The 12,614-nt window shown below is 44.3% G+C and overlaps 1 protein-coding gene across 1 annotated transcript in view; it reads left to right on the top strand.

The window, feature by feature from the left end:
- The window catches only part of Cpa6 (carboxypeptidase A6), a 314,726-nt gene that overhangs the window by 115,130 nt on the left and 186,982 nt on the right, over positions 1-12,614 (top strand). The window contains exon 2 of the mRNA XM_057791043.1: positions 1,888-1,963. Coding sequence (XP_057647026.1) covers positions 1,888-1,963 — 76 coding nt within the window. The remainder of the gene's footprint in view (positions 1-1,887; positions 1,964-12,614) is intronic.

The raw sequence follows: 12,614 nt of genomic DNA, 5'->3' as shown, positions 1-12,614 counted from the left end.
GAGGAAGAAAGGCTCACCCTAAACATGGGCGGTGTCGTTCCCTAGGCTCGGGTCATAGACTAAGAAAAGGAGAAAGCCAGCTGAGCACCCATGCTGATCACCCTCTGGCTTCTGACTACAGATGCCTCCAGCTCCTGCCACCAAGATCCCCTCCACCCCCATGGTGGACTATGCGATCACATAATGGCCCAAAATAAACCCAACGGGAAAAAGAACTAAGACATAAAGCTACATTCGATTCCTTGTCCCAATGCCCCTCAGGAAGATGAGAGACAGAGACAGGAAAATTTACGGAAGACCAGTGACCGGCCAGCCCGTGTGTCCTTTCCTGTTCCAGACAAGCGCAAGTGATACACAAGGTTATCATCTAACTTCCACTCATGAAAAGGAAAACGTCAGGCCATCGTCTTAGATAGTAATGCCCAGCTGTGCTTTTCTCTAAACTCAGTACCTAGGGCTTCCCTGTTTACAGTACCAAATTATGACTCCTGCTTCAGGCAAACACTGGCTGTCAGACCCAGAAAGAACAAGCTTTTGTTTGGTGAAACAAACAGGGGCATTTGGGGCCATGTGGATTTCCCTGCTAAAGAAAGAGCCTTTGTTGGATTTGGATTACTGATGATTCGGCAGACATATAACACTGGTTTGCAGAAGAAAGGGCCAACATCCTGTCGCCTTCCCTGGGTAGCAGCCCTTGCTTTCTGTTCTTTGATAAACAAGTAGCAATAAATACGTTTCTGAAGCTGTGCCTGAGAATTTATAAAGGCTAGGATAAAGTGACCATTTTGTTATAAAAATCACAATGCTAGGTTTGAGCTACCATTTTCAGAGTTAAATAATCCCAGGGGTGGTGGGCTTTTTATACCCTGTACTCTCAGAAGAGCCAGTTGCCAGGTTGAATTATCCATCTAAAAAAAAAAAAAAAAAACCACTCCTTGTGGCTGTAAAACAGCTCCAGATTGCTTCCTCTGCACGCTGAAGGAGGAGCTGACAGGGCCCCAGATGGAGCTGTTTCTCAGCAAGCTGTCAGGTGATCCATCCATCAGAAAAGCCATAGCACCCAGCTGAGTTGCCTATTGCTGCCAAGAATTGTACTGGGTCAGGTGGGAGAGGCCAGGGTCTGCGGAATCCAGAAGAACAAAGGGCAGAGGCATCCGTGCCAGAGAGGACAGCTATGTGTTCATGCTTCAATTCCCCAGGTCACACTTAGCATTGCTTTAGACAGACTTGACAGGTTTGCTGCCTGCTTTCCTTTATATGGATTTCCTGACATTGGTACTGAGAGATTGTTTGGGATGGTTCTGGAAAAAACCAATGCACAAAGCTGCATTAGAGCAAGGCTGCTCAAAATGCACTGGATTGTTGTCAGCAAGCCAAGAAGGCTTTTCATTCATAGACCCCAAGAAGGTGTGATGAGATCATTGGAAGTGGCAAAGCTAAGGAATTAGAAGTGAGCACACAGACCTAAAATCAATCACCCGTGGGCTTGATGCCTTCGACATTGGCCTACCTCATATTGGAAACTGCCATTCTGAAAGATAAAAGCATGATATAATATGTGAGTCTATATCCCCCACCCCTGGTGAAATACCGAAGATAATTTAGATTAAGAAAAGAGACCAGATGCCATCAGAGAACACCGACAACTGGCTTAAATACTTAAGGCTCAATGAAAAGCTGTACTGCTTTTATTAAAAGCACAGAAAATTTCTTAAAAGGTTTTAGAAAAAGGACTAGCAGGCATGTTTGCTATTCCCGTGCCTGCCACACCATTGACTATGCGTTAAATCAACTCTTCTTTATTCTGGGGGATAAAAAGAAAAGAAAGAAAAATGATGTCTGTTTTATCTTTAAATAGTAACTCTGGCCTTCTTCCCTCTTTTGCAGTGATAAGGTGATAAGGCTCACACCCAAAACTGAAGAGGAAGCCTTCGCACTCAAGAGCATCTACCACCGACTTCAGGTAACGGAGCGTGCGCGTGTCTTGTGGTCAAGCCTGTGGCCTATTTGTGACTTGACTTTGCGGACTGAGGTTGAATAATTAGAATAATTAATCAGGTAAAGAGATGGCATGGAAGAGCATTTAAAGGCGAGTGGAATGGAGACAGGGCACGAATTATCCATCACACCGTTTATTTGCTCGTTCACTGCCAGGTAGAATGGATGCTTCTTGGGAGGTTTGTTCATTGCTGTGTTCCCAGTGAGCATCCAGAAGTGGTAAATAGTCAATGTTCTCTTTGGGGTTGTGAATTTAATTGAGAGTTTTCAGAACTCCACTTCTCCCTTTTGAAATCTTCCTCAAACACATCTACCTTCTTGTTTGGATTAAACTTTTAAGTAGACGTAAATTGGGGAAGTTGAAGCTTGACAGTCATTAACATTGCTGTGTGTCGAGGGTTTGCCCAGCAATGGCTGAAGGTATTGCTCGTTCATTCTCTAGTGGGATGCGTGGATCTAGAGTGAGAGTCTCTCATCGTTTTGTCACTGCCTATGGTTATCAGCTTCAACAAAAACTTAAGATGAGAAGGGTGGCTACTGATTCTCCCCCATGCTGACTGGAATAGGCTGGTCCATGAAGCATGTGATGTGTGGGCCTCCTAAAAGACAAAGACGGCAAAACGGATTGCCAGAGGGACCTCGTTCATCTTTAACACGGGACAGTGAGGTTTTCTCTCGGTGATGGAAGTTCAAGTCTCTGTGATGAGGGTGCTAGAGGACGTGGGAGAGAGTCCACCAGTGACTTGAAGGTGAGTGGTTTGTAGCCACCAGGCCTTTGAACTTTCCCTGCTGGTTGGTTCTTCTGTTTGGAGCCTTCTTTGTAAACATAGCACTTAACTGCAAATGGACTCTGATTTGAACTCTGCAATGCGGTCATGATCTCTTATCTTTCCCCTCTTTTCTGACCCTAAGACAAAAAATGGTATCTTGTGGCCTTCTGCAACTCATGCTTATTTTTCAACCCAGAAAGATGTGCTGGAGTATCCTAACACTCTCCTGCTCCAAGGCCCCCCGCCCTGTGGTGCTGGGGATTAACCCTCTGTGGTAGGACAGGATCATCTGCCTCGCAATGTTCTTCTTAGCTACGATAACCAGACACTTCTTCCCAGATATCCCACCAAGGAGCTAAGCACAGCACAGAAGCAAAGGAAATTCAAGTAGACCTTCCCGTCTCTGCCCCACGTTTAAATACAGCACAGGAAGAGAGAAATCATGTTGACTCCCGTTTGAGGGAACAGCGATTCTGAATCAAACATGGAAGCAAAGGATTTTCTTCATTTAGTCACTTTTGATAACGGTCACTTGATGTTATCAAGAGTGATACAATTGCTCCATAAATGAAAGCAAAATATATTGAACATTCAGAAGGCCACTGGCATGGATGGCCACATATGTGTGCTGTGCACATTTACATGAGTGGCAAATGTTGTATGACAAGACTTTTCCTGGGGAGATGAAACATGTTCATTGACTCACCACAGGCAGAGGGAGCCCCTGGCAGAGCAAAGTGTGGATCCCACCAAAGGTCAGCTTGGTAAACCAGTGAGTTTTATTGGGGTTACTTCCAGCAGTATAGGTGACAGGTTCCTTACAGGAGCAGAAATGACTCAAAGACAGTGGCGTCATCAAGCCCACTCCAGCACAGGGAACCTGGAACACGCTACATGCGCTTCAGGCAGCTCAACAGGCGGGAGAGCACCTTTCCAAGTGCCTTAGTTGTTCTAACCCTCTTCTAGGAAGGTTGGCTGGTTTCTGCTTCTTCCAGGCAGCTAGTCTTCTCTCAGAACCATCTTTGCAGCTTGGCTTATCTAAGAATGACTTTTAGAAGTATTTATTGCAGCCGGGTGATGGTGGCGCATGCCTTTAATCCCAGCACTCGGGAGGCAGAGGCAGGCGGATCTCTGTGAGTTCGAGACCAGCCTGGTCTACAGAGCTAGTTCCAGGACAGGCTCCAAAGCCACAGAGAAACCCTGTCTCAAAAAACCAAAAAAAAAAATAAAAAAAAAAATAAAAAAAAAAAATAAAAAAAAAATAAAAAAGAAGTATTTATTGCTTACTCTTAGCAGGAGGAGCCTAGCGTTCTGGTTGGTTTCTGGGACTTCCTGAAGCTGTTTTGAGAAGTTTACCTTCTGGCTCCCATCATTTTCCTGGAGGGTGGAATGCTTCAGTCTCAAAGGAAACGTGCACACAGCCATTACAGCAAAACAGTCCTAAAAACTGCTTTCATTTAGTCTTTAAGGAAAGTAGTCAGCCATGGAGAAAATGTCTTGGAGCTATAGGAACTTAGAAGACAATTCAAAGAAGGGTGTGGAAAGCAGCAATGAGGAATGGCACCAGGGACTCAGTGATTGGCATGAGGCCTCACGTGACTCATCGTGAAAGCTGGCTGTGGTGTGCACTGGGGAGCAGAGTCAGCAGAGGGGAACAGTGCGTGAGTGGGTCCAGGGGAATCCAGGCAGAGGCTCCCAAGGACCTTCTCAACGGCATCACACAGAACATGCCTGATTCTCACATGCACAGTGATGGCTGCCAAAGTGGCTCACTAGAGACTCGGTGCTCATCATTCTTATGCAGACCTGATTATGCCATGCTCTTCCTAACACACACCAAACTTCCAGATTCCCAGAAGAAAGCCAGGTATTTGACATGAGCCATGCGATTTGCACAAACAGCATAGGTGCAGTGAGTCCCTCTTATCAATGACAGTGACGGGAGTCTTCCAAAAATCTAAGCTCCCTGATACCAGCCCCAGGGGAGCTATGCAAACAGATCCTCCGAAAGACAGCATGTCAGGCTGCTCTGTTGAGTCTCTTCTATATATCGCTTCATTTCCTTTCGCAAGCGGGGTAGTCTTCCTGGACTGGAGTTTGAGGTGTTGAACTTGGATAACTTTCTACCTAGAAGCACCCTCCTACCTTGATGTCATTTTAAATTTGAATTATTTCACCAAGGGGTCCTCTCCCACTGTGGAGAGCAGAAATTCTGGCAAGCTTGAGAAAGCAGTCTGAGGGGAAGAAAGAATTGACTTTCTGTTATCTTTTGCCCTGTGGGGCTCATGGGCCAGAGTCAGGGTCACAGAAAACAGCTTCCATGCATCTGTGCAGTGCTCTTGGGAGACAAAGGAGGAGCTACCAAGAGGAGTATTGTTCCTTTCTCCTAGAATAAGATATAGTTGACAGAATTCTAAAGGCCCCAGCTCTCTGAACGCTTCTGCCCCTGCACTGCAGAATAGCTTCACGGAGAGCAGGGCAGAATGGGCATCCCGGTGTTGATGACACAGTGCAGAGCAGAATGGAGACTCCCTGGGGTGGGTCTGAGAAAATCAGAGGAACCTTTAGAAGCCAAGAGTTTTTCTCCAGCTATCACAGAGGAAGAGATCAGCAGAACGGAACATTCCTCATTGTCATAAAGAAAGCAGTTCACAAACCCCGCTATGCTGGGAACCCTTCCTGGGAGTCACATGGCCCAGAATGCCAATGACAGTGAACTCTGGGATATAAGAATGACAGGTAACCATGAAATGAAGCTATCAGTCCTGATTACAGGACCCAGATGAAAATATAACCCCCGCCCATTCCTGGATACTTTGATTTTAGCCCATTGAGACCCTGGGGAGAATCCAGCCAGCTGGGCCTGGACCACTGATCTGCAGGATTGGGAGGTAATAGCTGGGCTTTGTTTTAAACAGCTAAACTGATGTTGATTTCCAGAGCAATGGAAAACAGATTTATCATACAGTACCCATCCACATCCTGCCCCTTGGCTCTCATTTTCCAATGTGACGGTTCTAAGTTAATTTTCCTGATCTCACTGTCTATAACCGAGCCTCTTAGGGAAAGTGGAAAGTGACTCACTGCCATGCTTAGCTGTAAATTCACAATGCCTTATCTGAAACATGATCAAATGCAAGATGTGCATACAATACTGAGCGGAATCTGAGAACGTACAGTCAACACATAGGCAATTAGACAGACGTGGGGCTGCGGTTGCAAAGCTGCTTGCTTTCCTAATTAAATTTTATAGTTTTGCTGAAGAATCGAAACAAGAACGTTAAACAGAAACCAGTACCCCCAGAGAACGGGATTGAGAAAGCACCAGCTAATTAAATTGTTAATTAAGACCATAACCATGGCTTACGCCAAGTTATGATAGAGAAAAAACAGTTTGCAGGTGAGCAAAATTAGAATCCAAACCCTGTGCTCCATCTGCAGGTCCCCCACCAGGTCTTTGTGCTGAGAAGGAGGAGAAGCAGCTTCGTGAGGCTCCAGAGTGTCTCTTATGCAATCTGCTTTTGTGTCCTTGCTGCACGAAAACATGGTGATTATTTGTATCCAGATTCCTCATCAGAGGCAAGCTAGAACAGGACAGGAAACTGTCCTGTCTGCCCCAGCCTCCGTCTCGTATTTTCACACGGGAGCACAAGTTCAAAGATATCAGTCGCTTGGCCAGATGTCACTGACAGTCATTTCAAGCTCACACTCTGGAGGCTCCCAGAGACTGAGGCAACAATTTGGAAGCCTACCTGTTACAGGTTATGGTTGTGTAGATTGGTGTTCCCGTGGAACTCCTAACAGGGGTGGTAGGGCTGTCTTTTGCCTGTCCTTGGGACCCTTTTCCTCCTACTGGGTTGCCTCGGTCAGCCTTAATAAAAGGGAATGTGTCTAGACTTATAGCAACTCCAAATATGTTGCAACTTATTGCAGCAACCATATTTGATTGATATCCCTGGGAGGCCTGCTCCTTTTCTGAAGGAAAATGGAAGACCAGCAGATCTTCGGGAGAGGGGAAGTGAGAAAGAAGGACTGGGGGGAGAGGAGGGAGGGGAAACTGTTGTCAGGATGGAATATATGAGAGCAGAAGGAGAGAGAGAGAGAGAGAGAGAGAGAGAGAGAGAGAGAGAGAGAGAGAGAGAGAGAGAGGAGTATACTCCCCATGAGGAAGGCTCCATCCATGATGGTTGTTGCTGCTGTCTGGAATATGGGTCCTCCTCACCCCCATTTTATAGTTCTGTGCTGTGGTGAAGATGGGTGTACTCTAATACTTGCGGATGTTCTGAAGGTCACCCAGCTGGGCTGTAGGAACTTTGGAACTCCTGTAATTCCTGGAAGTTTATAAATTCTTATGTCCAACTAGATGGTTTTATCAACTGGGAGACTTGTAAGGAAGAAAATGGATGGTAAAACTCATACTACAGGAATTATGGGATCCCAACTTTATTAGGAACTGGTTATGTGATGACAGGATCAAGGGCCATTTCTCTCTTCCCCTTCTCCCCCCTCTTCCTGCCTCACTCTCTCTCCCTCCATCCCTCCCAACACATATAGTTCAAACTGCCCTCTCACAGGCAATCCCCCTGCCTTAGCTTCTCAAGTGCTAGAGTTAGATGCATGCGTCACCATGGCCAGACGATTATAAAAATCTCTTACTCACTGTTATGGAAAAGAAGATTCTAGTATGGTCCCAGGGATTCTTGTCCCAGGGTTTGGGTGTGTGCACATTCCCTCCTAGGTAACACACAGGCAGTAATCTAGACATGTCTATAAAAGAATTCTGTAAGTATCAGTACATTCTCAAATCAGTTGATCATAAAGTAGGGAGAGTATTGAAGTGACCCTCACCCAGAGCTGAGCTTTCCCAAAGTGGGGCATTTATCTTCACCTGATGTGAGAGAGGAAATCAGATGAAATTGGGCGCATTCAGGATGGTATGGCCATAGATGAGGGACAGAGAGAGAAAGAGAGACAGAGACAGAGACAGAGAAAGAGGAGATCAGAAATTCTCACTTCTGCCTGAAGGAAATCAAATGCTGGGCATAACCAGTGACAGGAAATTACACGTGGCTACTAGTTGTTGAGAGTAATCTAAGTCTACTAGTTGTTGAGAGTATTCTAAGTCTACTAAGAGGAACTTAGAGTCTCATTTCTATAAAGGAAATATATTTTACCAATGACTGGCGAGATTAGTGCACACTATAGCCCAGAAGAGACCACAACACAAGCTGACACAGTTAGCCCTGAGACACCCTGAACAGTGACCCCAACTTCACTATGCCCAGACCTACAGAAGTGGAACAACCCCAAAATCATGCTACCAAATGCGATAACTCAGCAATAAACACCCACCACAGGCCCTCGAATAGTCATGGACTGGTGCTCTGCATGAAGATTGCCTTTCTGTAGAAAGTATGAAACCCAACTTTTCGTTTTCCTTTTAAAGGCTCTTGCTTTCCCTGGCATGGTTTCTGAAAGAGAAGGAAGCACCTAATAATTTAGGCCGGTGGTCAAATGTGGCCGTGGATTCAAGTCCAGCCACACATTCTTAATGAACTATTCAGTTACTAAAGCAAACAGCACCAGCCCAGGGAGAGGAAACACAGCAGGTAAGGAAAGAGGAGAACAGTGGAAGCATTCCTGCAGAAGCCTTCCTTAGCATCATGATGATGGTGATTGTGGTTGTCCCAGAGACCGCTAATAATGCAGCTAGGTGGTGACATGACCTCAGGCGGGCACCAGCACCCACTTAAGACTTGATAGTCTTTATTTCAAGAAACCTCTTTTTAGGTTGGTTTATAAAATGCTCGTGTGGGACAGTAGAAACTGCCTTTTCTGAGGCGCTTGACAGAGGAGTCAGAGGTCAGAACACCCAAGTCTCATAGAAGATGACCTCGGCAGGGCTGTGCAACACAAGCCCCACCTCTCGTGGCCTCCTGTGCAGTGAGCTGTCTGATGGCTGAAGGCCGGAATACAAGGGCAAGCAGGCCCTGGGCTTCGTTATCTATATAACAATCCAAGGTGATTGATTGTAGAGTCACGGGATCTGAGAGAGAGAGAACCAGCTGCTTAAGTCCCTCCTGACTGCCACTTTCCCATCACGGCTCTGGTCCTCTTTAGACCAAAATATAGGTCTAAAGAGACCAGGCTCCCAGATATCCTGCCTGTTGTATCACACTTACTTCTACTTGTTCTCCACACTGTGGGGAAATAAAAATCTGAACAAGTTGCCTCTACTTAACACTATCTTAGTGTCCCCCATGATTGACAGCAGTAATTTACAATCCTAGCCACAAATAGAAATCCCTATAAAGATTTTTTTTATTTTTTGTTTTTTATTATTATTATTTTTTTTTTTTTTTTTTTTTTTTTGGTTTTTCGAGACAGGGTTTCTCTGTGGTTTTGGAGCCTGTCCTGGAACTAGCTCTTGTAGACCAGGCTGGTCTCGAACTCACAGAGACCCTATAAAGATTTTGTTTCTTTTGCAGTACTAAGGATTGGATTGACCTAGGCCCGTGGGATAATAGACAAATGTTCCCCCCAGCTATATCCCTGACCCTTCTTCTTTTTATTTTGAGATCCAGTCTTGCTAAATTTTTCAAGTTGGTTCTGAACTCACAGTGTAGCCCATGCATAATCCCCCTGCCTCAGATTCCCAAGTATCTTACAGTATAGTCACACACCATGATGCTTGACTCTGGAAAACATCTTATAAAAAGCTGACATCTGGCCCAGTGCAAGAAATTTTGAATCATTTGCTCAATGATCCTATTAGTATTTGTTAAACACTCCAGGAAATTCAGCACACAGCCAAGGTAACAAACGACCACTGTGTTTTATAGTTCCTTTGGTGTGACACAGCAGCTCTTCCAGATGGCACTTGCCCGCCTCTCTGGAATTTCTCACTGTCACCACCTGGTCTCACTGGACTAACTGTAGTTTCTCACCTAAGTGCTTTTCTCAAGCTGACCCTCTTTCTGCTTTGCCCCCACAGTGAGTACCACTTATCTTTGAAGCTGAGGCTAAAGCACCAGGTTCTCCTGAAATTCTTTGACTGGAATTGGATGCTAAGGATGGCTGTATCCTAGCATCCATATCACTTTGTGTTTTTCCCTGCAATCACCCTAATAGATTGATTGAATCCTATGGATCTGAAACACAAGGTTTCTGTGAATGGGCATATGGGTAGATGGAGAGGCATCTGCAGGAGAAAAGGATGCTCAAGGGAGTTTGCCTATCTTGTCTCCAGAAACAAGTATGTATCAGAAGATGATACCTTTACTGTTTCTCAACCCACCTTTCAAACTATACTTATTTTTTGTTGTCCATTTAGGGCACCATTTATAGTTGTTCTTAAATTTTCACCTACAAATTGATTGGAAAGAATTTTCTGTGCTTTGTTAATTGTGAACCTCTAAATAATACCATTGTGGTGGGCTTTAGCCTGTGATCAATGACGCATGACTAGATGACGTTCCTTTTCAAAAGATAGTTATGCTTTCTATAACTGAGATTTTTCTATCAAGTGTACAGACTATGTTGGTGCCACTTCTTAGACCCATGAAGATAGAGCAGGCTTTGTATATACACCAGCCATGACCACAAAGATTTTGGTTAAGTCCTTCATTTCTTAGTGGATAAATGTGAAGTCATTCTCCACACCTTGGTTGGTTTTAGATGTCAGTGTTGATTAGGGACCCTAGGACTTCTTTGGAGAAGTGGACAACGACACTAATGGCTAGCATCAAACCACAAGCATTCTGAATAAGTAACAGTGGCTAAAGAAATGACCTCTCTGTACATTTGACCACATGATGTCCTAAACAGGGAAAAGAGGAAAGCAGTTAACATTGTGACCTCCCACAGAAATCCTTGCATTCACATCCTGACTCTTTTCATGTTCTAGTTATGGGAATGTCATTATGCTGCCTTCTTTCTCCGGACCTCCATTTCTTCATCTCCCTCACAAGACTGAAGATCTCCACAAATAAAGGGCTGTGTTTCATTCTTCTTTGCTAGGATCAACCTCTGGTTCATTTATATAGCACCAGCACCTGGCCATAGTAGGCGCTCAACAAGTATTTCGTGAATGAATAAACAAGTGCAATTCATTCACCCTTCTACTTTTCTGGAATTATAACACCAGCAGCCTGAAATTCTATTCCTATCAAGAGCAGACAGATTACTGAACATATATATTATCACAGCCTAAAACTATAGGTGCAAATGAGCATGCGTTTCTAATGATGGAGTAATACATTCAGTGGTCTGCTATGATGGGTAAGGTTGTGAGGTACAGAGTATTGTTCATGTCTTCTGTAACCAAGGAAAGCTTATGGAGGAAGTAGGATTTCTGCAACAGCTTGCTAAGAAGTTCCTTGAGGAAGCCACCTGTGAGATCTGCAATCTGCCATTAGGTTCTTAACTTAAACATTCTTGCCTTTGGACGTTGACTAGTGGTAAGTACAAAAATGCTGATTATCGTTGAATTGGAATTTGAAGATCAGAGCTCATGTGTTCTGCCTAGAAGTCAATCTGTGGTTTTGTAGAATCAAACTATCTTCCCTGTTTCATCCTTTGGCATACTTGATTAGCAAACTCACTCCTTAGAACCCAAGATAGCTGTTAGGAATACATACATAACAGTCTTGTGCTCTAAAAATTTCAAAGCTGCTTTTACATATTCATCATCTACAAGCACAAAGACTTTGCTTCATTAAAGGACTTTCCTGTTTCATACCATTTTATTTTCTAGTTTATTTTTAACCTGTGTAAATGTAGAGGGATTAAAATTCCCATGGTTGGGCCCCACAAACATTCCTAAGATGTTTTTGGTTTTGATAATTACATTTATTTTTAGGTTCTCTGACCATCAGTACCCCTCCTATTTCTTCGCAGTTTGCTCATATTTTGAAGTTGACTGTGACCTGGACTAATCAGCATTGTGTTATTAGGAAAGATATAAGGAGACAGTACAGAGCACAAGGCATAACCAATCAACAAATGACATTGGCCTAGCGCAGGGTTTCTGAGGAGTCGAGATATTACTCCACAAGTCTAAATTCATGTCCCCATTAGAGAGACACCATTGGAGGCACAGGAGGAAGGTACTTCTGTATGGAACCAGGATAAAATTTTTGTGATGGTTGCAACCTTTTGATGATGAAAAGAATAAGTCTCGAGTCTTTGGGAAAGGTCTGACTAGAATAAACAAGGGGAGGGTAAGATTCGGTCTCTAGTCTTCCTCCTTTCTTCAATATTACTGTCTCTTTAAAAAATAAGGCTCAGTCACTGTATCAAAAGCTTGGCTTGGGATAGATTCATTAGGTCAGCAAATTGTACTGAGGAACCATGTTCACTAAAGTGTAAGCAGAGCTCAGAAGCCATGTGCATGTGATTCGCTAGTTTTTCTGTCAGCTAGACTTATCTGTGAAGGAATCTGCAGGCTCTCTTGGTGGAGACCGGGCTGGCCTCAGAATCCTAGAGATACACCTGCCTCTGTCTCACAGGTGCTGGGTTTAAAGGAAGAGAGGCTCTTAACTGAGAAAATGCCTCCAGGAGATTGGCCTGTCAGCAAGTCTGTGGTGTATTGATGTGGAAGGGCCCATCCTAGGTGTGGAGATTTGTGGGAGATGGTCATGTGTTGTATAAGAAATCAGGCTGAGCAAGCCATGAGGAGTAAGCCAGAAAGTAGTGTTCCCCCATGGCTTCTGCTTGAGTTCTTTTGGTCATGGTCTTTGATGTGGAAGTGAATCCTTTCCTTCCCAAATTTCTTTGGGCCATGGTGTTTTCCATAGCAACAGTAATTCTGACAAAGACACTGTGCTGTTGATTTTATAAAAAATT

This window comes from Chionomys nivalis, chromosome 16 (genome assembly GCF_950005125.1).
Source record: "Chionomys nivalis chromosome 16, mChiNiv1.1, whole genome shotgun sequence".
Lineage (NCBI taxonomy): Eukaryota > Metazoa > Chordata > Mammalia > Rodentia > Cricetidae > Chionomys > Chionomys nivalis.
The sequence above is the reverse complement of the archived record's forward strand: the minus strand, read 5'-3'. Positions and strand labels throughout refer to the sequence as shown.